Raw genomic sequence first — 26,229 nt, 5'->3', positions numbered from 1 at the left:
TCATCAACCTGCAGATCTGAAGGGGAGGGAACAAGGAGACGTGGGCAGAGCGGAGCCGCTGTGGCTGAGAGCAGGAAGTGTGTTGAAGTTGGTTTTTTTTACACTAATTTCAGGTTTAGATTCTTCTTTTAATCCCTTTGTACAGAAATTAGCTTGAGTTTCATTTTAAAAGTTTCTTTCTTTACAGAACTTAAAATAAAACAAATGAGCTTCTCCTGAGATCATGAAATTAGTTCATAGATCAGAGTTCAGTGGCTTAACAAAGAAAAACACTTCCCTCTGAAGTCCAGACTAAACATGGAGAAGCAGCATTTAGCTGTTATGCTGCAAACAAGTGGAACAAACTGCCAGTGGAGATTAAACTTTCACCAAATGTAGACATTTTTAAATCCAGGTTAAAAACATTTCTGTTCTCATGTGTCTATGCATGAAATCTGCACGATATCTTTGAACTTATCTGGACTGTTGCTGGTTTTTAAATTCATTTAAATGATTTTATTTGTTTCTCTTTATTTTCTTTTATGTATTTTTAATGCTTCTTCCACTCCCTGCTGCAATGCTTTTATTTTATGTGAAGCACTTTGAACTGTTCTGTACATGAAATGTGCTACAAATAAATTTGATTTGATTAAGAAGGATAGATAGATAGATAGATAGATAGATAGATAGATAGATAGATAGATAGATAGATAGATAGATAGATAGATAGATAGATAGATAGATAGATAGATAGATAGATAGATAGATATGACACGAGTTGCGGATTTATCATGTCCAGTCACAACTGTATTAATGTATGTTGACAACATTAAACTTTTTTTTCAGTTGAATACAGTTGAAATATATGGAAGCCCGTTTCTACGGTGGCCGACATGTGCAAACACGCTGCAAACTCCGAAACACATGCAAGAGAGAAACGCTGCAAACTCCAAACTTTTAAACACTTCACTGTAATCATTTACCTTATTATAGCGACATAACTCCGCTGCTCTTCTATAATTAGGTAAAAGATTACGGCCAAGTGTTTAAAAAAGACATGAGGACATCGTACCTTTTGACTTTCTTCTCTTTCATTAATATGGTAGATCTCCCATAGTCGATCCCCTATCCCACAGGTCGAGACCCCCTAGTGGCCTGGCGAACTTCCGTTGTGTTTTGAAGTTTGCAGCGTTTCTCTCTTGCATGTGTTTTGAAGTTTGCAGCGTTTCTCTCTTGCCCATGTTTTGGAGTTTGCAGCGTTTCTCTCTTGCATGTGTTTTGGGGTTTGCAGCGTTTCTCTCTTGCATGTGTTTTGGGGTTTGCAGCGTTTCTCTCTTGCATGTGTTTTGGGGTTTGCAGCGTTTCTCTCTTGCATGTGTTTTGAAGTTTGCAGCGTTTCTCTCTTGCATGTGTTTTGGGGTTTGCAGCGCGTTTGCTCCGGTCGTTTTTGTTATTGCCGCATTTTTCTCTTGCAGCATTTTACTGTTGGATTTGTTTCGGCGTTTGCAGCGTGTTGGCACATGTCGGCCACCGTACGTTTCCGCCACTTAATAAAAATAAATTTGGAAATACTATCTCATAATGATGAGATATTAAGTCGAAATTATGAGATAATATCTCATAATTATGGGATATTAAGTAAAAATTTTGAGATAGTATCTCATAATTTAGACCTATCTCATAATTTCGACTTAATATCTCATAATTATGAGATATTATCTCATGATTTCGACTTAGTATCTCATAATTTCGATTTAGTATCTCATAATTATGATATAGTATTTCTAAATTTATTTTTATTAAGTGGCGGAAACGGGCTTCCATAGCTCACGCCTGTTTGCCTGTTAACACTCATTTTGATTCGCTATCAAACAGGAAAAGATTAAATTCAGCTTCTTCCGGCGCATGCTTTTATTTTGAAAGTCTCAACCGGAAGGCTATCTCCACCTTTTTAAGGCTAACTTGGAGGCAGCAGGTGCAGTTCGCTCCCTGCAGAACACGGGACAGGTTAACGGGACAGTCCTCTCTCACACAATGCACCGACTCCTGCTCGCGTTTCTGTCCGCCACCGGGGCCTCTGTGCTCGGCCTCCCGCGGCCCGATGGCTCCCCCGCGGCCGCGCCGTGCCTCGCCCCGCTGCAATGGGAGGGCAAGTGGGTGGTGTACGACCACAGCACCGGCAGAAACAGCCGGGCCGCGGTCTCCTACGACAGCCCGAATCAGAGGATCCGAGTCCTGCAGCAGCACAAGAAACACACTCCGTGTCAGAAGTAAGAACTAAACAACTGCATGCAAAGATGCAAAGATGCAAAGATGCATGTTGTGTTTTCATCACGCGACACTCCGCTGTAAAAATGAGCTAAAATAAGGCTTACTGACAGTCTTAACCCAGCTATTATTATTATTATAATACTTATTATTATTATTATTATTATTATTATTATTATTATTATTATTATTATGTTGTTGTTGTTCTGAATATCTGCATTTCCACTTTACTTTGATGTTGTTGTGAAATGTTAGAATAACCAGTGAGCCCTTTATTCTGAAGTTCCTTCATAAAATGTTAAATTACGTGCAGGTTAAATGATCATAAATAAGGATGAGCATGTAATCAGGATTTATACATCAGTTTTAAACACGAAGACGTCCAACAGGCTGGATGGTATCATTTCTGTTTGGTAGTAACTCCGTTATAAATGTGTTTTTAAATGTGTTATAACTGTGTTATAAATGTGTTTTTAAATGTGTTATAACTGCGTTATAAATGTGTTTTTAAATGTGTTATAACTCTGTTTTAAACTCTGTTATAACTCTGTTTTAAATGCGTTTTTAACTGTGTAAAAACTGAGCGCTGATAAACTCTTAAATTAATTCACGTTTTGTCTCATAAGGAAACCATTTTCCTTTCGTTGGTGTAACTCACGTCAGGATGATGTCATCCTGTTTTATAGAACAGTTTATATTTCTGTTCTCAGCCAACAGACTGAATAATAACCTTATTCTGTTATATAATCTGATACTTTTAGTCTCTCCGGTCAGAATAAAGTCACGTGATGTGATATTGGAGCACTTCTGGTTGTGATGACGACTCGTTTCTTCGTTAAGATGATTCGTTTAATCTCTGTCCACAGTTGCTTTGATTTTTCACTCAGATCTCGTATTGACGACGTCTCCTCCGGCAGGATAAAGATCAAACGTCTCCTTCACAATCTGAGCCCAATCAATCCCGTTGAGAGAGATATTTATTGATGAGCAAACTTTAAAACGTCAGCTGATCTCATCCGCACACGCTGCAGCTAAACGGGGACACAAAGCATGATGGGTGTCGGGATAAATGCGGACTCATCGCACCACATGACCGTCTCCCTTTATGCTCCCTTTGCAAACTGAAGCCCTCTGAAGCAGAGCAGCATCTTTTACCTGGTGTCTTCCAGCGTGTTGGGAAAGGATTGAGAAGCTGAGTCAGAAAGGATTAAAAACCTTTAATAAGATGCTAATCGCTGCAGAAATGGTGTTAAACTCAAACTGGTAACTCTTTGTGGGGGCAGACCGTCTGTTCAAGCAGCTTTTTCTTTCTTTGAGTCGGTTATTTTGTATTTTTCGGACCTTCATAGCTGGTGACCCTGCTGTAAACCGCCGTTAGATTCATTTCTGCAGCACACACCGAGTCGTGTTGTTACAGCGTAATCTGGAGTTGTGAAACATTCTGGCTGATAAACAAGGACTCGGCCTTTTAATCGACTTTGGTTTGTTTAGTGTTTGGGCGGGAGCCTTCAGTCTCCCAAAAGTCCAATAAAGTTGGATACATTTATTTATTTTAGGTTTTTTTTGTTTATAGTTGCCATTGCAATTTAGTCTTTTGATTTACTGTAATTGATTTCTTGATTCATTGCTTGATTTTTCATTTTTGTGATGTTGTTTTCTATTCTTTATTGTTTTTTTTTCCTCTCTCATTAATTTATTTTGTTGTTTTATCCTGATAAGATGCATTTAATAGTTTTACACAGAACAGAAACCTTCAGTCTCCCAAACGTCCAATAAAGTTGGATAAATTTATTTTTTATTTATTTTTATTTATTTATTTATTTATTTATTTATTTATTTATTTATTTATTTATAAATTAATTAATTAATACATTTATTTATTTTGTTTATAGTTGCCATTGTAATTTATTTCTTGATTCATTGCTTGATTATTCATTTTTGTGATGTTGTTTTCTATTCTTTATTGTTTTTTCCCTCTCTCATTAATCCATTTGTTGTTTTATCCTGATAAGATACATTTAATTTAGTTTATTTATCTTAATAGTGAGGTTCTGGATAAGCCCCCCCCCCCCCCCCCAGGGTTTCTAACCTCTCCAGCACTGATTCATGATATCATTTATTATCTATTGTATATATATTTATTTATTCATTTGATCCTATTTCTTTCTTTTATGTGATATACTCTTGTTTGTAATGTTTTATTTAAAAAAAGGGTAGGAACTTGTGGTATACAATCCGCAGGTAAAATAAACGATGCTTATTTCAGGGTGGCGCTTTGCGGGTGTTGAGTTTTCACCCGTTTTTCTCATCCATGCTCCCCCCTCTCTGCTCCTGTTGCAGGTTTTTTGAGTACATCTTCTTGTACCAGAGCATGGTGATGTTCCAGATCGACCAGAAGACGAAGGACTGCTCAAAGCTGGCTCTGACGGAGGCCTGGGATCCCTTTGACATTCCAGCCAACTCCACCTTCGAGGAGCAGTACTTCATCGGCGGCCCCGGAGATAACGTGGAGGTTCAGGAGTGGTCAGACAGGAAGCCGGCGCGCCAGCGTGAGTCTGACTGTTAAAGAAGAAACATGCTGAATATTGATTAGATTGTAACCGACCTTCACAAATCGGATCTGTTTTGATCGGTATTTCGTTGCATAATTCCTCATAACTGTTGAAAACTGAGCCGTGAAGTTTCCCATGAAGGTTGTGGCTGCAGAGCAGTTCCGTTAAAGTTCGTTTGTGTTCTGAAGCAGCTGGTTCCAGCTGTTTGTTTTGTTTAATATTTGTATTGAGAGGTAAGGCACATTGGGCATGGATCACCGCTGTCAGTTTGAGCAAACAGCCAAAATAATGTGCATCCTGATGAGTTTAAAAAAAAAAGCAACAGTCCTCTAGTGTTTTTAGGTTGTTTGTTTCACAACAATTCCAGAACAATACACAATTTTGGGTGGGGGCTACTTAACTAACAGTTAAGGACATCTATATATAGCAATTAAATAAGTATAATAAGTGTAATATGTACACGTGTCTGCTCAGTGTAAATAAAAAGGAGGACAAAAGACAGAAAAGGAAAAAGAGAGGAAAGAGAAGGAGAGAGAGAGAGAGAGAGTGAGTGGGGGTCCATCAATCAGGCAAAAATCGAAGAGAATGGAAAAAAAGTTAAAAAAGGAAGCCACTTGTTGTAGAAGTTGTAGAGTTACCTTTCACTGAATATCTGATCTTCTCTAGCTTTAGAAAAGACACAGTTTCATTAAGCAACTGAGAGCTGGAGGGAGCTTTAGCTGAATTCCAGAGAAGAAGAAGATGGCGTCTAGCTATTAAAGGCTGTGTTCGAAACCGCATACTACATACTGCATACTGCATACTGCATACTGCATTAGTGCATACTACATACTGCATACTGCATACTACATGCTACATGCTACATACTACATACTGCATACTGCATACTGCATACTACATACTACATACTACATGCTACATGCTACATACTACATACTGCATACTGCATACTACATGCTACATGCTACATACTACATACTACATACTGCATACTGCATACTACATGCTACATGCTACATACTACATACTGCATACTACATACTGCATACTGCATACTACATACTGCATACTGCATACTGCATACTACATACTGCATACTGCATACTGCATACTGCATACTACATACTACATGCTACATGCTACATACTGCATACTGCATACTACATGCTACATGCTACATACTACATACTGCATACTGCATACTACATACTGCATACTGCATACTACATACTGCATACTGCATACTACATACTGCATACTGCATACTGCATACTACATACTGCATACTGCATACTACATACTGCATACTGCATACTACATACTGCATACTGCATACTGCATACTGCATACTGCATACTGCATACTACATACTACATGCTACATACTGCATACTGCATACTACATACTACATGCTACATACTGCATACTGCATACTACATACTGCATACTGCATACTACATACTGCATACTGCATACTACATACTACATGCTACATACTGCATACTGCATACTACATACTGCATACTGCATACTGCATACTACATACTACATGCTACATGCTACATACTGCATACTGCATACTACATACTGCATACTACATACTGCATACTGCATACTGCATACTACATACTACATGCTACATACTACATACTGCATACTACATACTACATGCTACATACTGCATACTGCATACTGCATACTGCATACTGCATACTACATACTGCATACTGCATACTACATACTACATGCTACATACTGCATACTACATACTGCATACTGCATACTGCATACTACATACTACATGCTACATACTGCATACTACATACTGCATACTACATACTGCATACTACATACTACATGCTACATACTACATACTGCATACTGCATACTACATACTACATGCTACATACTGCATACTGCATACTGCATACTACATACTACATACTGCATACTACATACTACATGCTACATACTGCATACTGCATACTACATACTACATGCTACATACTGCATACTGCATACTACATACTGCATACTGCATACTACATACTGCATACTGCATACTGCATACTACATACTGCATACTGCATACTACATACTACATGCTGCATACTGCATACTGCATACTACATACTACATGCTACATACTGCATACTGCATACTACATACTGCATACTGCATACTACATACTGCATACTGCATACTGCATACTACATACTACATGCTACATACTGCATACTGCATACTACATACTGCATACTGCATACTGCATACTGCATACTACATACTACATGCTACATGCTACATACTGCATACTGCATACTACATACTGCATACTACATACTGCATACTGCATACTGCATACTACATACTACATGCTACATACTACATACTGCATACTACATACTACATGCTACATACTGCATACTGCATACTGCATACTGCATACTGCATACTGCATACTACATACTGCATACTGCATACTACATACTACATGCTACATACTGCATACTACATACTGCATACTGCATACTGCATACTGCATACTACATGCTACATGCTACATGCTACATACTGCATACTGCATACTGCATACTACATACTACATACTGCATACTGCATACTGCATACTACATACTACATGCTACATACTACATACTGCATACTACATACTGCATACTACATACTGCATACTACATACTGCATACTACATACTACATACTACATACTGCAGTATACGTACCACGTCCGCTCTGGGCTTCCGTATGTATGAATGAATTGGATTATTTTGTAAATAATTATGATTACAATGAATTGAATTCCAATTGGCTTGAATTGGACTTTATTATTTAAGTGCCTTGAGATGACATTGCCGACAACTGTGACAAACGTCAAGCTTCACCCGGCTATCGAACACACGTTTGCAGGGTGAAGCTTGACGTTTGTCACAGTTGTCGGCGATATGTGACAGTCGAGTTTTGGTAAGATGAACTCTGAATAGTGTTTCCAGCTGTTTTAACCTTGTTATTTTTATAATAAACCCCAACGAAACAACACAGAAAATCGTTGTTGTTGTGACGGAGGTGGAGCGGGCGTTTGTTTCCACCTCCTGCATTCAATTCAATTCAATTCAATTCAATTCATTTTTATTTATATAGCACCAAATACAACAAATGTCATCTCAAGGCACTTAAATAATAAAGTCCAATTCAAGACAATTGGAATTAAATTCATTGTAATCATAATTATTTACCTCCTCTCTCCACCAGATGAGACCTGGGTGGGCGTTTACACCCTGAAAGACTGCTACCCGGTTCAGGAGACCTACGTCAGGAACAACAGCGTCACCACCTCCACCCGCTTCCTCGGCCTGCAGCTGGGCATCAGCGACCCCAACGTCTTCACCCCGCCGCCCACCTGCCAGTCGCCTCGGCTGGAGAGGATGCTCGACTCCGACTGCTGAGGACTCAGCCGGTCTCACCTTTGATCTTCAGCAGCTTTTTTTTTTAGCCTTGAATAGTTCCTTCTTCTTCTTCTTCTACCACGTTCACCGCTAGAGATGCACAAAGAAAAAGATTTAAGCTGCCGTGCAAGAAGCGCTTTAGTAAAAATACTCGTTCTGTAGTCAAACGTATCAGCAAAGTGTTCCCAGAGCGTCCATGTATGTCATCATCCTTCAGGACGTTCTTCTGTTGTGACTTTCACTCCTTTTTTCTGGCTTCACTCTTTGATTTTGTTGTGAAAACTTAGATTAAAACACGAGAACCTTAAGTTTAGCTGAGAAATCCATCATCCTGGAAGCGAAATGACCCAACGATCCGCTTTGTCTTGTAACTTGTCTGAACGAATGAAAACCACTAATCTACAGCAGTGCTTTGTACTTTATTAGCTTTTCATATAAACTTTGATGTAAAATCTTAAATCAGAAATGTAACTCGCAGCTGAAACTGACAAATAAAAGTGACGTGAAAAGGACAAAAGCCTGGAGTGTTTTACTGTTAAAGTACAAAGCAGAATGCACAGAACATTTAGACATTCATGTCTAAACTGGACATGGATACAAAACCAAAGTGGCTAGAAGGCAGAATGCAGACACGAGATTTCAGGTTCAGCTGCAAGTGGCTCAGTGACAGACCCAAACAGCTCCAAAGGTAACGGCTTATTTCTCCTAAATGCTGCTGGACCGATTCTAAAATCTGGCAGCATGTGGAAGCAGAAGAACGGCATAAGAAGCTGCACTGACGGGGCGTGGCCTGCAGGTGGAGCCAGCTGCCCACACACAGCTCTGCATCTGCAGAAAAAAAGCAGAGAGAAACAGCGAGAGGATGGTTCCACAGTGCAGGGCTTTAAAATCTGGCAAATGATTGTCATTTTGCATCAATAAAACCAGCAAACTGGGCCAAACTGCAGGATTGATGCACGTGGACTTTGCTTTTGTCACTTTACTGTGTTAAAGTGGTGAAAGTGTGGCAACAAATCTGCCCCCTCAAACAAAATGGAGGATAAATTTAGCGCTCAAGTAAAACGACGGTTTATAGAATAGGGTTGTGTTCGAAACCGCATACTAAATACTGCATACTACATACTGCATACTGCATACTACATACTACATACTGCCTACTACATACCACATACTGCATACTACATACTACATACTGCCTACTACATACCACATACTGCATACTACATACTGCCTACTACATACCACATACTGCATACTACATACTGCCTACTACATACCACATACTGCATACTACATACTGCCTACTACATACCACATACTGCATACTACATACTGCCTACTACATACCACATACTGCATACTACATACTGCCTACTACATACCACATACTGCATACTACATACTGCCTACTACATACCACATACTGCATACTACATACTACATACTGCATACTGCATACTACATACTCATCGATCAGACAGTATGCAGAGCGTTTACCCACAATGCATTTCGCTCCTGCCCGAGCCGAAATCAGCCGGCCTGAAGCTGATTTCCCTTAAGCTCTAAACTCTGTAAACTTTAGCAACATTTGAAACATTTTCAGGCGAGAAAGTAGTCGTTTAGATCCCCAACGTGTTGAAAACCTGACAAAATACCGGCTGTTTACTATTTTGTTATCACGAATTCGGCGCTACTAAAGCTAGCCGCAGTGAGCAACGCACTTCCGGTTATTTTCACAAAATAAAATACCCGTTGCCTTTTATCATAGGGAAAGCCATTACCATACAATTGGTGCTTTTGTTTTGAAAACAGGAAGTGAACCTACCCTCGTTGTAGCTAGCTTGAAACTGCCGTTTTGACAGGAAATGACGATCGGCGACGTCACGTTACGTTGCATCTTGGGTAGTTTGAGTATGAGTAGTAACCTCATGATGCATACCCAACATTTCGGAGAATCTAGTATGCATTTGGGGTAAAAGTCAGTATGAGTAGTAGGAGTAGTATGCGGTTTCAAACACAGCCTCAAAATGGAAAAAAACATCGCTGAACCGAGGAGGCGGTGTCAGGTTTCAGCTTCCCAGCAGCTACGGAGCAGCGTTGTCTCTCCTCACAATCATTCACACCCTGGATTCTGTGACCAAAACACACCCTTTCATCAGTGGCGTCAATTCAGCCAAAGCTAAGGTACGGCATGGTCACTATAGTCACATGACTACAGTATCAATCAATAAATATACATTCCCAGCAAATAATCACCACAAAAGTCTGCTATGTAGCTTATCTGTGTGCAAATGCAGTCTCACTCACACCCCAGTTACAGTTGAGGCTCCTCCAAAATGACAACATGCAAAGCAATGCACTGCATCTTCTTGCATACAATATTTAACCCAGTCATTTTCCTGATAAACACTGATATTAAAGTGTCTTCCATTTCTGGGAGATACCACATTTCAAAAGGGAATACAAGTGTTGGGGAAGATTATACTTAAATAAATAAAATTGATAAATAAATCGATTGTGTTGCTCAGAATGTCATTTGTAGTTAATTTATATGTATTATATAACAGAATAATCAGTACAAATCGACACAGAGTAATTGCATAAATTAAAAAAAGAAAGAAAGAAAAACGAGCCAAGGTGTGGCATCTGCCATACCCAATTGACGCATTCCTATCAGCCAAGTAGACAATTCAGAGGTGATAAAGACTCTACGACACGCACATTGGTCAGGGTTCAGTGACACATGTGCCTGTAACGACCCTTTATGTATATAAACTGATACTCCCCACCATCTCGTTCAGACTAAACAAGCCTTTACTGCAGCACCGAGGTGAAACTTGCACTGTTCCTTTAAAAGAGAGAAACTTCCTTGTTCCCTCCCCAAACTGATCGGAATGTGGGAGGATGGGTGAAACCATTGTGTGACAGTAGAGCAGCCGTTGAGCCCCACACAGTGAAGATCAGCTGCAACAAAACCAGGTGGAGTCAGTTTCCTCACAGCACAGACGCTGTTTCTGCTCGGAGAGTCGCACACTGCTCTGCCAAAAGGAGGAAATGGCTGGGAAAGGAGTTCAGCTGGATCAGAAAAGCTTCTCCTGTTCGATCTGCCTGGATCTGCTGAAGGATCCGGTGGCTATTCCCTGTGGACACAGCTACTGCATGAGCTGTATTAAAGGCTTCTGGGATGGAGAGGATCAGAAGGGAATCCACAGCTGCCCTCAGTGCAGGAAAACTTTCACAGCGAGGCCTGTCCTGGGGAAAAACACCATGTTAGCTGATTTAGTGGAGCAGCTGAAGACGACTGGACTCCAAGCTGCTCCGGCTGATCACTGCTATGCTGGAGCTGAAGATGTGGCCTGTGATTTCTGCTCTGGGAGAAAACTGAAAGCCATCAAGTCCTGTTTATCCTGTCCGGCCTCTTACTGTGAGAATCACCTTCAGCCTCATTATGATGTGGCTCCATTAAGGAAACACAAGCTGGTGGAGCCCTCCAAGAAGCTCCAGGAGAACATCTGCTCTGTTCACGATGAGGTGATGAAGATGTTCTGCAGTACCGATCAGAAGTCCATCTGTTATCTCTGCTCTGTGGAGGAACATAAAGGCCACAACACAGTGTCAGCTGCAGCAGAAAGGACTGAGAGGCAGAGAGAGCTGGAGGGGAGTCGGCAGCAGATCCAGCAGAGAATCCAGGACGCAGAGAAAGATGTGAAGCTGCTTCAGCAGCAGCTGGAGGCCATCCATCAGTCTGCTGATAAAACAGAGGAGCACAGCCAGAAGATCTTCAGCCAGCTGATCCGTCTCCTCCAGAAAAGAAGCTCTGATGTGAAGCAGCAGATCAGGGGGGCTACACACTCATCCAGCATCCAGATCCGTCCTCTGAGGCACTTTGAGGATGTGACAGCAGCTGTGTCAGAGCTCAGAGATAAACTACAGGACATCCTGAGAGAGGAATGGGCCAACATCTCACTGAGAGTCGCTGAAGTGGATGTTTTACTGTCACAGCCAGAACCTGAGAGCAGAGCTGGATTCTTAAAATATTCATGTGAAATCACACTGAATCCAAACACAGCAAACAAGTGGCTATTACTGTCAGAGGGGAACAGAAAAGTGACATTAATGAATCAATCTCAGTCTTATTCTGATCATCCAGACATATTCACTGAGTGGCCTCAGGTCCTGAGCAGAGAGAGTCTGACTGGACGTTGTTACTGGGAGGTGAAGATGAGAGGGAGAGGAATTTTTGTAGCAGTCGCATACAAGAACATCAGCAGAGCAGGAGGTGGGAATGAATGTGCATTTGGATCTAATGACAAATCTTGGGCATTAGATTGTGACCCAGGCGATTATACATTTTGGCACAACGACATAGAAACCTCCATCTCAGGTCCTCGGTCCTCCAGAGTGGGAGTGTACCTGGATCACAGAGCAGGTATTCTGTCCTTCTACAGCGTCTCTGGAACCATGACTCTCCTCCACAGAGTCCAGACCACATTCACTCAGCCGCTCTGTGCTGGGATCGGGCTTTATTTTGATTCTTATGGATCCACAGCAGAGTTTTGTAAAGTGAAATAAATGTGTTTAGTCAGCTTGTTGCTGACAGCTGGTTGCTGGGATGTCTCTGCTGTTCTGCTGTTTATTTGCTGCTGTTTCCTGTGTCTGTGCAGCCATGGAGGATATCACTGCTGATGAGGAGTTTGACTCACAGAAATATTTCTCCACATGAAAATCTAAACTTCTCTGAGCTCTAAACATCAGTGGGATCCTGGTGTTGATGTGTCTGTATGTTGTTGTTTCTCTTCCACTTCATGGAGCCCAGCAGAGGAGTCAGCAGACCTTCCTTTATCACAGACTCTTTTCACATCTCATCACTTTGGAAATGGGAAAATAATCCTGGAGTTACGCTGACTTTGATTTGTTCCAGAGATCAAATGTTGTTGCTGTTTTTGAAAACTCTCAGTAATGATCTACTTGGTAACCCAGAAACTAAATGTTGTGATTCTGGATGTTTTTCTGTAAATAATAAATTGTGGATTCATCCTGATCATGAATTGTGTTTCTGTGAAAATGGGAGTGAGGCTGTCACCCCACCAGCATCCCTCATGGTGGCAACACACGGCTGCAACAAGTAACTGCTTTGATTCAGAGATGTTTGTTTAAAGCCATCTGTGGCTGGAAGAGTTGCTTTGCTTCAGGATCATATTCTGGTTTCACCTGTTTGCTCACAAACGCTTCAAACTGGTTTCTGAATGTGTTCTGAGATGTTGGAAGAAACTTAGAAAACAAAGAGAACGACGTGAAACCTCAAAGAGATTCAAATCAAACCTAAATGCAGGGTTTTTCCTGCATAGAGAATATAGTGGCGGCAGCAACCGCCACCAGCTCACGGCTAATTTCCCATCGGTAATTTCACCGACCGTTGTCATTTCATTCATATGTAACTGCAGTTACACATAACCACCAGCTGTGGCGCTGTGTCCAAATTAGCACCGGCCGACATGTCGAACAAAGCGTCGATTACCGCCACACCCGGAGAGACGAAGAAGAGGAAGTTTTATTAAAATCATGTAATTATAACCTTACATTTGATATGAAAAACACATTTTGACTTAAAAGATATTTTTAATGGTAAAATATGCAGGTTTATTTCATATTACTTTGATCCTTTTCCCTTTTAATTGTGGGCTTTGTGTATTTACTATCTTACTTTTAATGATAAAAAATATAACGGGTCACTACTATCGTTTGGGCATAGAAAGTGGTTACATTGGAACTAATGCTGGTTCACACCCTCATCACTACTGGCTCTGCTTCTGACACTAAATTACTTTTTTTTTAAATTCAAATATTTATTAGTGTTTTAGTTTTAGACAAATACAGTATCACAGACCACATGTTTTACATTCTGAAGATGAAAAGAAAAAGTCAGTTGGAACCGGGGCTGCCAAATGAAAAACCAAGTGTATGCAAAAAAAACATACATCATTAAATACACCTCTCAGGTACCAGTAACAATATTTTAAACACATATTTAACATTTTGTAGGGCTTATTTTCCAATCAAATAACTATTTATTGTGATATATGACCAGAAATGATCCCACACTGATATTATAGTTTTGTCCCTATTTTTAAGCTTGTTGAGCATGCATTCATAAGAAGCCATTTTTGTCATTTTATTAGCCCATGTTGACAGAAGAGCTCTGATTGAGAGCAGGTACTGGCTTGATTAATTCATTCTGGACTCTCTATCCGACCACATGAAGACCTCGGGACACTAAGGTTTGGCTTTAGGGACCCTCTACTCACCACCACGTAAGTGTTATGTTGTTTGGAGCTGTAGAAGAGGTATAAAAATAGCGTTTTGTAGCGGCGATACTCGATGCCCTCATCACTTCCAAGCTAACAACTTTTGGCTAAAAACGGTCAAATCGAAATTCTCAAAACACATCCGAATGACATGATTTTGATGTCAACTCAACGTACGTACTCCCAACATCCCGTAAATTGATCTAAAGTGTATTTTACTCCGGATTATCCCTTTAACAAATGTATTGCAGCTCTGTCTTTAGGTAATGATGAGCCAAAAAAGGTGCTTTTATCGAGATACGGGTCCCAGACTTGATTACAGAATGTAGTTCGGACAAACTGTAAGGAAGGAGCAATCATTTAAATTTGTCTGGAGCTTTATGTATGAAGTGTATGAAGATCCCAACAGTAAAGAAAGGACGAGTTTTACAGAAGCTTTATCGTGCCAATGTCAGTTTGGGCAGCAGTTTTTTATTTGATTATTATTTGATTAAAATGTTTATTAGTTTTAGAGACATTTATTTCTTCATTCTACTTCAGTATTGATCAGGTTTTATTCAGCAATCTTTCTGTTTGTGGAAGAATACAACTGTGGTGAAACCTTTTTGTTCTGTTTTATGTTAAGATATCTTTAAGAAATTCAATTTAACTGTTTGAAACAACTGATAGTCAATTAATCATTAAATGATATATTATATTTAACAGTTTTGTTTTATTACATGTAATATATATTAAATTGGTTTTTGAATCAGGGAAGTTATCTTTATAATTATATGTCATTGTTATATATACGTGTAAATATTCTAATGTTCTTCTTCAAACCTATCTGAAGTGTTCTTTAGACATGAAGAAAAGTGCTTTACAGTAATGTAACTATTTCAGTACAGATTAGCTGACTTTGAGAGAGAATTACTGAAACATGGAGCCAGCAACTAGGATACAATAAAATAAGTTAATGTTTAACTGAGTCTTCAGTATTAATGAGGGGACAAAGTTTACATTCACAGAGCTGCTCTTCATGCTGAAAACACAAAATCAAACTTTGTTACAATAATTAAAGTTTACATGATCAATTATTTCCACTTTTGGAAACAAGAAGCAAACATTAAAAGTAAAGACGGGATAAAATCTGCTTTACATGTCAGGTTCAGTCCTGAAATGATCAAATGATTCAAACGTTTAACCTTAAATCTCACATCTACCAGTTCTACTTCCAGCCTGAGAGCAGAAATGTTCCCGTTCTAACCCTGCACCGATAACACAGCTGAGGCACTACATGTTGTTCCTGTTTAACAGCTAAACTGCTGCTGCTTTATGTTGTGCTGATTTGTCTTTCACCATGTCTGGGGAGTGTTGTAAATCATCGGTAACACACCCTGCCTCTCTGTAAAAACCAGCTCTTCGGCCTCCCTGTTAGATATTTCCTTGTTCCCGCCCACAGATCTCTTTGCATAAGGATGGGCGTGAGCGACATGGTGCAACACGCAGCTGCTGTTAAGTCTCATTTCCTGGTTTGTGTGAGTATCAGCAGAGATCTGTTACCCTTCAGAGCGCACAGATCGTTTCTGTTCAGGTGAAACTATTTGACAGTTACTGTGAAGAGGAGAAATGGCTCAGAAAGGAGTTCAGCTGGACCCAGAAACCCTCTGCTGTTCCATCTGCCTGGATCTGCTGAAGGATCCGGTGACTATTCCCTGTGGACACAGCTACTGCAGGAGCTGTATTAAAGGCTTCTGGGATGAAGAGGATCAGAAGGGAATCCACAGCTGCCCTCAGTGCAGGAAAACTTTCACAGCGAGGCCTGTCCTGGAGAAAAACACCATGTTAGCTGATTTAGTGGAGCAGCTGAAGAAGACTGGACTCCAAGCTGCTCCTGCTGATCACTGCTATGCTGGAGCTGAAGATGTGGCCTGTGATTTCTGCTCTGGGAGAAAACTGAAAGCCATCAAGTCCTGTTTATCCTGTCTGGCCTCTTACTGTGAGAATCACCTTCAGCCTCATTATGATGTGGCTCCATTCAGGAAACACAAGCTGGTGGAGCCCTCCAAGAAGCTCCAGGAGAACATCTGCTCTGTTCACGATGAGGTGATGAAGATGTTCTGCCGTACCGATCAGAAGTCCATCTGTTATCTCTGCTCTGTGGAGGAACATAAAGGCCACGACACAGTGTCAGCAGCAGCAGAAAGGACTGAGAGGCAGAGAGAGCTGGAGGGGAGTCGGCAGCAGATCCAGCAGAGAATCCAGGACGCAGAGAAAGATGTGAAGCTGCTTCAGCAGGAGCTGGAGGCCATCCATCAGTCTGCTGATAAAACAGAGGAGCACAGCCAGAAGATCTTCAGCCAGCTGATCCGTCTCCTCCAGAAAAGAAGCTCTGATGTGAAGCAGCAGATCAGATCCCAGCAGGAAGCCGAAGGGAGTCGAGTCAAAGAGCTTCAGGAGAAGCTGGAGCAGGAGATCACTGAGCTGAAGAGGAAAGATGCTGAGCTGCAGCAGCTCTCACACACAGAGGATCACAGCCAGTTTCTGCACAGCTGCCCCTCAGTGGCAGCACTCAGGGGGGCTACACACTCATCCAGCATCCAGATCCGTCCTCTGAGGCACTTTGAGGATGTGGCAGCAGCTGTGTCAGAGCTCAGAGATAAACTACAGGACATCCTGAGAGAGGAATGGGCCAACATCTCACTGAGAGTCGCTGAAGTGGATGTTTTACTGTCACAGCCAGAACCAGAACCAGAACCAGAACCAGAACCAACAAGCAGAGCTGACTTCTTAAAATATTCAGGTGAAATCACACTGGATCCAAACACAGCACACAGAGAGCTGTTACTGTCAGAGGGGAACAGAAAAGTGACATTTATGGATCAACAGTCTTATTCTGATCATCCAGACAGATTCACTAACTGGCCTCAGGTCCTGAGCAGAGAGAGTCTGACTGGACGTTGTTACTGGGAGGTGGAGATGAGAGGAGGGGGAGAAATTATTGTAGCAGTCGCATACAAAAACATCAGCAGAGCAGGAGATGGGACTGAATGTGCATTTGGATATAATGACAAATCTTGGGCATTATATTGTGACCAAAACAGGTATTCATTTTGGTACAACAGCAGCTCAACCTCCATCTCAGGTCCTTGGTCCTCCAGAGTGGGAGTGTACCTGGATCACAGAGCAGGTATTCTGTCCTTCTACAGCGTCTCTGGAACCATGACTCTCCTCCACAGAGTCCAGACCACATTCACTCAGCCGCTCTGTGCTGGGATCAGGATTTGGGACTCTGGAGACTCAGCAGAGTTTGTGTAAAGTGAAATAAATGTGTTTAGTCAGCTTGTTGCTGACAGCTGGTTGCTGGGATGTCTCTGCTGTTCTGCTGTTTATTTGCTGCTGTTTCCTGTGTCTGTGCAGCCATGGAGGATATCACTGCTGATCAGGAGTTTGACTCACAGAAATATTTCTCCACATGAAAATCTAAACTTCTCTGAGCTCTAAACATCAGTGGGATCCTGGTGCTGATGTGTCTGTATGTTGTTGTTTCTCTTCCACTTCATGGAGCCCAGCAGAGGAATCAGCAGACCTTCCTTTATCACAGACTCTTTTCAGATCTCATCACTTTGGAAATGGGAAAATAATCCTGGAGTTACGCTGACTTTGGTTTGTTCCAGAGATCAAATGATGTTGCTGTTTTTGAAAACTGTTCTATGATTACATTTTATGCATTTTATACAATTACATTTTATGATAGTCATCCCATATATACTCTGTTTTTCATGTTGATTAAGTGTTTTGAGTTGAGTTGTACCTCTCTTATCTGTGCGAAGCTTGTACCAATCACTGTTTGAAATATGGTCCGGTGCGGCTCAAAACTGCAACCCCCCTTCCCTTCAGGCAGTTGAGAGCTTTGTAAGCAGGGCACGCCCAATTTCTAATAAAGTGAATGAGGCGTGAGGAGATGCTTCAGAGCGGTTTGGGAGATGTAACTGAGCATCTCTCCTGCTCACCTCATGAGTAAAATTTAAACTGACGTGTCTCTCTCTTCTTTTTGTGTTGTTTTATAATTGTTTAGGTGTTTGAACCTGACAAAAACTCTCAGTAATGATCTACTTGGTAACCCAGAAACTAAATGTTGTGATTCTGGATGTTTTTCTGTAAATGATAAATTGTGGATTCTTCCTGATCATGAATTGTGTTTCTGTGAAAATGGGAGTGAGGCTGTCACCACACCTAAATGCAGGGTTTTTCCTGCAAAGAGAATTTAGCTCACGGCTAATTTTCCATCGGTAATTTCACCAAGCGTTGTCCTTTCATTCATATGTATCTGCAGTTACACATAACCACCAGTCGTGGCGGTGGCGCTGTGTCAAAATTAGCACCAGTCGACATGTCAAACAAAGCGTCGTTTACCGCCACATCCAGAGAAGAAGAAGAAGTTTGAACATCAACAAACCAAAACACGGATGATGATATGTCGACAAAAAAGTGTCGGTATTGTTTCCTTTGTACCCAAACACGTCCAGTTCCTTTGAAAAAGTCAATGTTACATGATACATAAATTCATTAATAAATTCTTAAACAAATAAATAAATAAGAAATTCATTATTATTAATTAAGGATATCAGTTATGGCGAAACGTAAGCGATTCTTTTTTTTACAAAACGAGTGCGAGAGACAAGACTGCTGAAGGAGTGCAGACACCTCAGGCAGGCAGCTAAAACACAATAATTTGTGTTATAGATGAGATGTGGTAAATTTGTCAGATACAAAAGTAATACAGCTCAGCCAGAAGCCGAAGATAATGACTGAGAACACATCACAGTTCATGTCTACACCAGAATAATGCAAAGTTTTGTCAGCCCGATTCTTTCATTGGAAGCCCAAGAACAAGCTGGAGAAATCTCAAGTTAAATAAAGTATTTATTGGTGGTCACATGTGAAGTATGGCAGTGCTGGACTCTGAGAGACAGAGCCCCGATATCCGGAAACATTTCATATTTATGTCCACCTTTATCTCACAGAGGTTGGACTTACACTCGACAAAGTATAATTAGACATTTGCTTGTGATATGAGCAGGCCATCCACCATCTTCACATGTTCTTTGGATGTGATAAACAATGTGTGTGTGTGAGTGTTGTTTCAGGCGTGCATCTACTGTTCCAGACTTATCTGTCCTCATAGAGAGGCTCTATCTGACCCAGTTATTTTATCCCGCTACGTCATCTTTAAGTCTTGGACATACATTGCGTTTGTATGAGCAGAGTGTAAACGTACAAATTAGGAACGTAGATTATTTAGTGAACTACAGAATATGAATACATAAAGCCTAAGAATAAAGCCAATTTATAACATTTTATAATGCATGAACTTTGTTTTTTAAAGATAAAAACACCCCTACGCAACAGACTTAAGGAGAGGCCCCTGGATGTAATGCTGTAAGGGGGCCATTGGTGGTCCAAACCAGGAGGTCTGAGTATGAAGACGGCATCAGGAGGTTCTCCAGGATGAACCCAAGGAGGGCCAAATGTTCTGCCTCTGGCCTGGTGCAGGTGAATGGTGGTTAAGCTGAACTGAATGTTAAACAAAGCACATAATAAAAGAATAAATATGCTTTGAAATAATACTTGTCATTTTTTTTATATATATAATTCATGTAATTAAAACTCCTAAAATAGAAGCTAGTAAAACACTTGCTTGAGCCAGTTGAAGGCAGGATACATCTGCACCTGTGAGCCCACGATCAGGTACCACCACCTCATTTTAAGCCAGGAAAAACCCTGCTAAATGTTACAGTATTATATGATGCCAGGCATCACAGGAGATGTCATTTGTACATCTCATTTATCTGATGACACTCCTTCACTGTCCCTGTTGAGAATGAGATTAAAATCCCTCAAATTATTTATAGTTTAGATTGTTATAAATGGTTGTTTTTAACGTTCCTCGTCAGGATTTTGAGTCATTGTGGTGGTGAAGGAGTTTGTCCAAGTTTGGGGTTAAGTTGATGTGTGAAATCATGGGGGATGGATGGTAACATCACCGTCCTTTTGTCTTTCAAATCGATCTATTCAGGTCTTTGGCTGCATGGATGTGATTATCATGCAGGAGTCTTTAGGTCAGTCTGTGATCGTCTGAAGCCTCAGTTGAAAGAAACAGAGTCGTTATCTTCTATCACCATGTGGAACCTCCACTGTTTGTCTTCTACACCTTTGTCTGTCCCCACAGAAGTTACATTTCAAACCTCAACCATCTGAGCTGTGAAACATCTTCTGCTTCAGACACTCATCACAGATAGAAGTTCTAACAGGATCTCCCACTCCTCCATCATAAATACACGGAAATCCCTGCAGTGGTTTAGAGTTCAGGGTTTAAATTCTTAGATTTACAGAAATAAATGATGGATTCTTTTTTGGAAAACCTTCCACGGGGCAGCATTTAAAAACTGCCCCAGTGAGCTTTCACAGAAACTTCTTAAATGGGTACTACGGCACCGGATGGGCCATCCTCCCATCTGCTTGGGTGTTTGGCTTCTTTATTGTAGTTTCGATGTGGGTTCCTTCTGGGAAGTGATTAGCCTGGAAATTCCCATGCTGCTTTGCATGCGATTTCATTCTCACTGCAAAGGCAGCCTGGAAACCACCGCCCTTATTTTTGCCTGAGTTAGGGAACCAATCACAGAACAGCAAGACGATGACGACGTCTATGCACGACACCGAAGCTTGTAGAGTGTTAATCCAACATGGCAGCGGACACAACGTTACCGTTCGATGCAGCCTTAGAAAGTGTTTTAAGTAGCTTAGAACGCAAGTTTACTTTTAAAAAAGAGCAACGTTTGGCGTTGAAAGATTTCATTGCCAAGAAGGATGTATTTCCTCGTCGAATTTCTGTCGCTCTACATACGTCATCTGGTATAAGTGATACAATTGGCTATGAATCGCGTGCAAAGCAGCATGGGAAGAACCAGACGCCATTTGATAGACATTCGTAGCGCCCAATAAACGGCTCTAGGCATTCGTAAACCACGCCTCAAATACGAGAAAATGCACACCGAGTTCCCAGACCACCATCTCATCGAGATGTGGACGTGTCAGCCAGGCTAGGTAGTGATGGCAAAATGAGGCTTTTTGAAGCATTGAATCATTTTGAAGCATTGTGTCATAAAGTGGTTCACTAACCGAAGCTTCATTCAATTCCCTTGGGTGACATCTACTGGCAGTAGCGATTGTTACACCATATGAAGCCCTACGAATGTGATGCATATAATTAGTCTAGAAATCTAGACGCCCCTAGCGACCGCAAATTGAATTTGCTCCCGGGCTAGTCTAGTCACTTGTGGTCGTTTTCCGAGGTTGCAAATCGGGCCAATCAAATCGTGAGGAGCGGGGTCGGAGGCCGGGCTACCTAGTGACGACAGAGGTGCGACGTTTCAGTGTGTAGTTCCAGAGAGAGGTAAACAATGGCTGCGCCCAGCCAACAGTCTTTCGATTTGGCTTTGGCAGCGACTCTAGAAGATTTAAAAATACATTTTTCTTTGCGAGACGAACAGATAACTGCACTTAAGTTTTTCTTGAAAAAAAAAGGACGTTTTTGGAGTTTTGCCCACCGGGTACGGTAAAAGTTTCATTTACCAGCTTGCTCCGTTGGTGGGCGACGCATGGGTCTCCACATGGGTCGCGCTGACTACGTAATACTTCTTCATCGCTCTGATTGGTTGTTGCGCCATCCTATTGCGTGGCGTTGAGTGCAGAGGCAACTTGACAGACAATCGTTTATCCCGCCCACACTGCTATCCAGCGTCACTAGACCCCTGTACAGCTTTTTGCTGTAGGGGTCTGGCTTGCTAGGCTAGCATATAATAACACTATAATGACACTTATGTATGTATGTGTGTTGTACATATGGGTTTGTAGTAACTCATTTAAGATTGTGTAATTTACCCATGAAATAATAATTTGCCCTCTCCGGGTCGGGAATGAGATCCTTCCCCAAGTAAAAAGTCAGACCTCACAATCGCTTGGCCCTATTTTCTCTCCCTTCGTATCACTGCCTGCTGTGTAGACCGAAGTGCAGACCGAGCAGCAAACACCGTAACAGGTGCGGCTGTCGGCAGGCGGCAGCAGGCAGTGATACGAAGGGAGAGAAAATAGGGCCAAAAGATTGTGAGGTCTGACTTTTCCTGGAGAACAATTTTGTGATGCAAATGTATTACTCTGTTGAACGCATATTGTTTTGAGAAGCAAAACGCTTTATTTTTTAAACCCCAGCCAACTAGCCGGACTACCTTCATCAACACCAAAACGAGGCTGGAACTCTGCTCACAGGACGCAGCAGGGGGAAGAAGATGTTCAGAAATGATATTGCTGATATGGGATGTCACACAGCTTCATGTCAAAAGAGGCGAACTATCCTTTAAGACGATAGCAGCCAGATTTCATCCTCAGAGACTTCACACTGAAGACCAAACAGTGTTGATCGGCCGGGTAAAACCAGACTGATGACAGATAATTATTACTATTCTGAGCAAAGTGCTCGCTGCAGGATTCAACAGTGAAAAATCCAACTTTTCCCGACACAGATATGAAGTTTTTTGTGTGAGTTTAGGTCCAATGTGTTCATACAGAGTTTAAAATCACACGTGAGGTTTTTAATTTAATAAAGCTTTTAAGGTGAAATATAAGAAGCAGTCCAACACCACCAACTACACCCTGGACCCCAGAGGGTTCAAGGAATTGGGAAACCAACCTGGACAGATCCTTGAACACTAAGGAAATGGAAAACCTCGATAAAACACACAAATCTGAACACATTTTGAAACGCCATCCTATCTGAATCTCATGAGTTGGATGTGTTTTCATCACGTTCCTGTTCACTGTGTAACTGCTCCCATCAGCTCCAGAGTTGGGCTGACAGCATCCACGTCGGGTCAGGTGGTTCAGCGGCTACGTGACTGTGCTGAAGATGTTCAGCAGTTTGCTGCTTTCGGCCTTTTGATTCACATGATGTGCGAAAACAAATAGAAATCACGTGGTTTGTCTCTCAAATTTTCAAAATTCATTCCTTCCTGAATCAAAGTCAGATAACCTCCTTCTTCTTCCTGCTCTCACCCACAGCGGCTCTGCTCGGCCCACATGTCTCCTTGTTCCCTCCCCTTCAGATCTGCAGCTCATGATGGGCGTAACCAACAGGAGGGGAGCTGATAGGCTCTGTTCTCTGCACCGACACATGATTTGTAGATCAGAGCTCAGAGCAGTTTCAGCTTTCAGGAAGTGAAACTCAGTCAGTCGCTGATCTGAGAGGAGAAATGGCGCAGAAAGGAGTTCAGCTGGATCAGGAAAGCTTCTCCTGTTCGATCTGCCTGGATCTGCTGAAGGATCCGGTGACTATTCCCTGTGGACACAGCTACTGCATGAGCTGTATTAAAGCCCACTGGGATGGAGAGGATCAGAAGGGAATCCACAGCTGCCCTCAGTGCAGGAAAACTTTCACAGCGAGGCCTGTCCTGGAGAAAAACACCATGTTAGCTGATTTAGTGGAGCAGCTGAAGAAGACTGGACTCCAAGCTGCTCCTGCTGATCACTGCTATGCTGGAGCTGAAGATGTGGCCTGTGATTTCTGCTCTGGGAGAAAACTGAAAGCCATCAAGTCCTGTTTATCCTGTCTGGCCTCTTACTGTGAGAATCACCTTCAGCCTCATTATGATGTGGCTCCATTAAGGAAACACAAGCTGGTGGAGCCCTCCAAGAAGCTCCAGGAGAACATCTGCTCTGTTCACGATGAGGTGATGAAGATGTTCTGCCGTACCGATCAGAAGTGCATCTGTTATCTCTGCTCTGTGGAGGAACATAAAGGCCACGACACAGTGTCAGCTGCAGCAGAAAGGACTGAGAGGCAGAGAGAGCTGGAGGGGAGTCGGCAGCAGATCCAGCAGAGAATCCAGGACGCAGAGAAAGATGTGAAGCTGCTTCAGCAGGAGCTGGAGGCCATCCATCGGTCTGCTGATAAAACAGTGGAGCACAGCCAGAAGATCTTCAGCCAGCTGATCCGTCTCCTCCAGAAAAGAAGCTCTGATGTGAAGCAGCAGATCAGATCCCAGCAGGAAGCCGAAGGGAGTCGAGTCAAAGAGCTTCAGGAGAAGCTGGAGCAGGAGATCACTGAGCTGAAGAGGAAAGATGCTGAGCTGCAGCAGCTCTCACACACAGAGGATCACAGCCAGTTTCTGCACAGCTGCCCCTCAGTGGCAGCACTCAGGGGGGCTACACACTCATCCAGCATCCAGATCCGTCCTCTGAGGCACTTTGAGGATGTGACAGCAGCTGTGTCAGAGCTCAGAGATAAACTACAGGACATCCTGAGAGAGGAATGGACCAACATCTCACTGAGAGTCGCTGAAGTGGATGTTTTACTGTCACAGCCAGAACCAGAACCAACGAGCAGAGCTGGATTCTTAAAATATTCATGTGAAATCACACTGGATCCAAACACAGCACACAGAGAGCTGTTACTGTCAGAGGGGAACAGAAAAGTGACATTTATGAGACAACCTCAGTCTTATTCTCGTCATCCAGACAGATTCACTGAGTATTGGCAGGTCCTGAGCAGAGAGAGTCTGACCGGACGTTGTTACTGGGAGGTGGAGACAAGAGCAGAGGCTTTTTATGTAGCAGTCGCATACAAGAACATCAGCAGAGCAGGAAGTTGGAGGGATTGTGGATTTGGAGGAAGTGACAAATCTTGGGCATTATACTACAACTTTGGTAGTTTAGAATTTCTGCACAACAACATAAAAACCTCCATTTCAGATCCTCAGGCCTCCAGAGTGGGAGTGTACCTGGATCACAGAGCAGGTATTCTGTCCTTCTACAGCATCTCTGGAACCATGACTCTCCTCCACAGAGTCCAGACCACATTCACTCAGCCGCTCTGTGCTGGAGTTTGCGTTTACATGATTCCAGGAGACTCCGTTGAGTTCTGTAAAGTCAAATAAACATAATAAAGGGTCATCAAACAGCCGCTGTGGGTGGGACCTACTTAACGGTCTTATTAAATCTTGTTCCATTGGTAATCATGTTGCTTCTGTACTTTACCTGTGTCTGGATAATGTGCATTGTTGTTTTTGTATCACATTTCTTCTCAAAATTCTTGTGACATGACAGAAAAATGAGCGGACCTGCCTTTATTCTTCTAAAACGTGTTAATGAACCTATAAAAACACTTAGCAGAACCCGTAGCATTGGTCAAAATGAAGACTGATGACATTTTGTGGTACTTTTCTCATCTATGGCGCTTCCATGAGGGTAAAAGTGTGATGAACATCTTTTCCTTTTATTTACAAAAAATAGATATAGATGTATGATATATGTGTTTGGGGACGCGGTGATATTCATCCTGGGCGCAAACCAAAGTGAATAATCGTTGACCACCAACCATAGTTGGTCAATTCAATAGATATTGATCAAGTTAACTGTATGTTTTTTTTTACTTTATTCAGAATTTTACTAAAATTTGAAGCATGTTTTATAAATAAAAAAATTATCTTTTAAAAGCATTCTCACTTTGTGTGTCTGTAAAGGTGCTTTGAATTGTCATTCGTGAGAAAAACAATGCCGAAAAGGCCCTCAAAACTGCAAATCTCCAACATAACCATCAGGTGGTGCCACGACGTCAACTGACAGCTTT

At 41.8% G+C, this 26,229-nt stretch overlaps 3 protein-coding genes across 3 annotated transcripts; all 3 read left to right on the top strand.

Annotated features, from left to right (window-relative positions):
- The first annotated feature begins 1,904 nt into the window (after positions 1-1,904).
- Positions 1,905-8,773, top strand: epdr1 (ependymin related 1). Its single transcript, XM_075482150.1, has 3 exons — positions 1,905-2,249; positions 4,588-4,796; positions 8,069-8,773. Exons 1-3 carry the CDS (start codon positions 2,014-2,016, stop codon positions 8,260-8,262), a joined length of 639 nt encoding a protein of 212 aa, XP_075338265.1. The 5' UTR covers positions 1,905-2,013; the 3' UTR covers positions 8,263-8,773.
- A 7,279-nt stretch (positions 8,774-16,052) lies between these two features.
- LOC142398608 (tripartite motif-containing protein 16-like) lies at positions 16,053-18,744 on the top strand. Its single transcript, XM_075482679.1, has one exon. The coding sequence runs from the start codon at positions 16,176-16,178 to the stop codon at positions 17,862-17,864; it is 1,689 nt and encodes a 562-aa protein (XP_075338794.1). The 5' UTR covers positions 16,053-16,175; the 3' UTR covers positions 17,865-18,744.
- A 5,090-nt stretch (positions 18,745-23,834) lies between these two features.
- Positions 23,835-26,095, top strand: LOC142398609 (tripartite motif-containing protein 16-like). Its single transcript, XM_075482680.1, has one exon. The coding sequence runs from the start codon at positions 23,855-23,857 to the stop codon at positions 25,535-25,537; it is 1,683 nt and encodes a 560-aa protein (XP_075338795.1). The 5' UTR covers positions 23,835-23,854; the 3' UTR covers positions 25,538-26,095.
- The last annotated feature ends 134 nt before the right edge of the window (positions 26,096-26,229 follow it).

This window comes from Odontesthes bonariensis, chromosome 14, assembly GCF_027942865.1.
Source record: "Odontesthes bonariensis isolate fOdoBon6 chromosome 14, fOdoBon6.hap1, whole genome shotgun sequence".
Classification (NCBI taxonomy): domain Eukaryota; kingdom Metazoa; phylum Chordata; class Actinopteri; order Atheriniformes; family Atherinopsidae; genus Odontesthes; species Odontesthes bonariensis.
The sequence above is the reverse complement of the archived record's forward strand: the minus strand, read 5'-3'. Positions and strand labels throughout refer to the sequence as shown.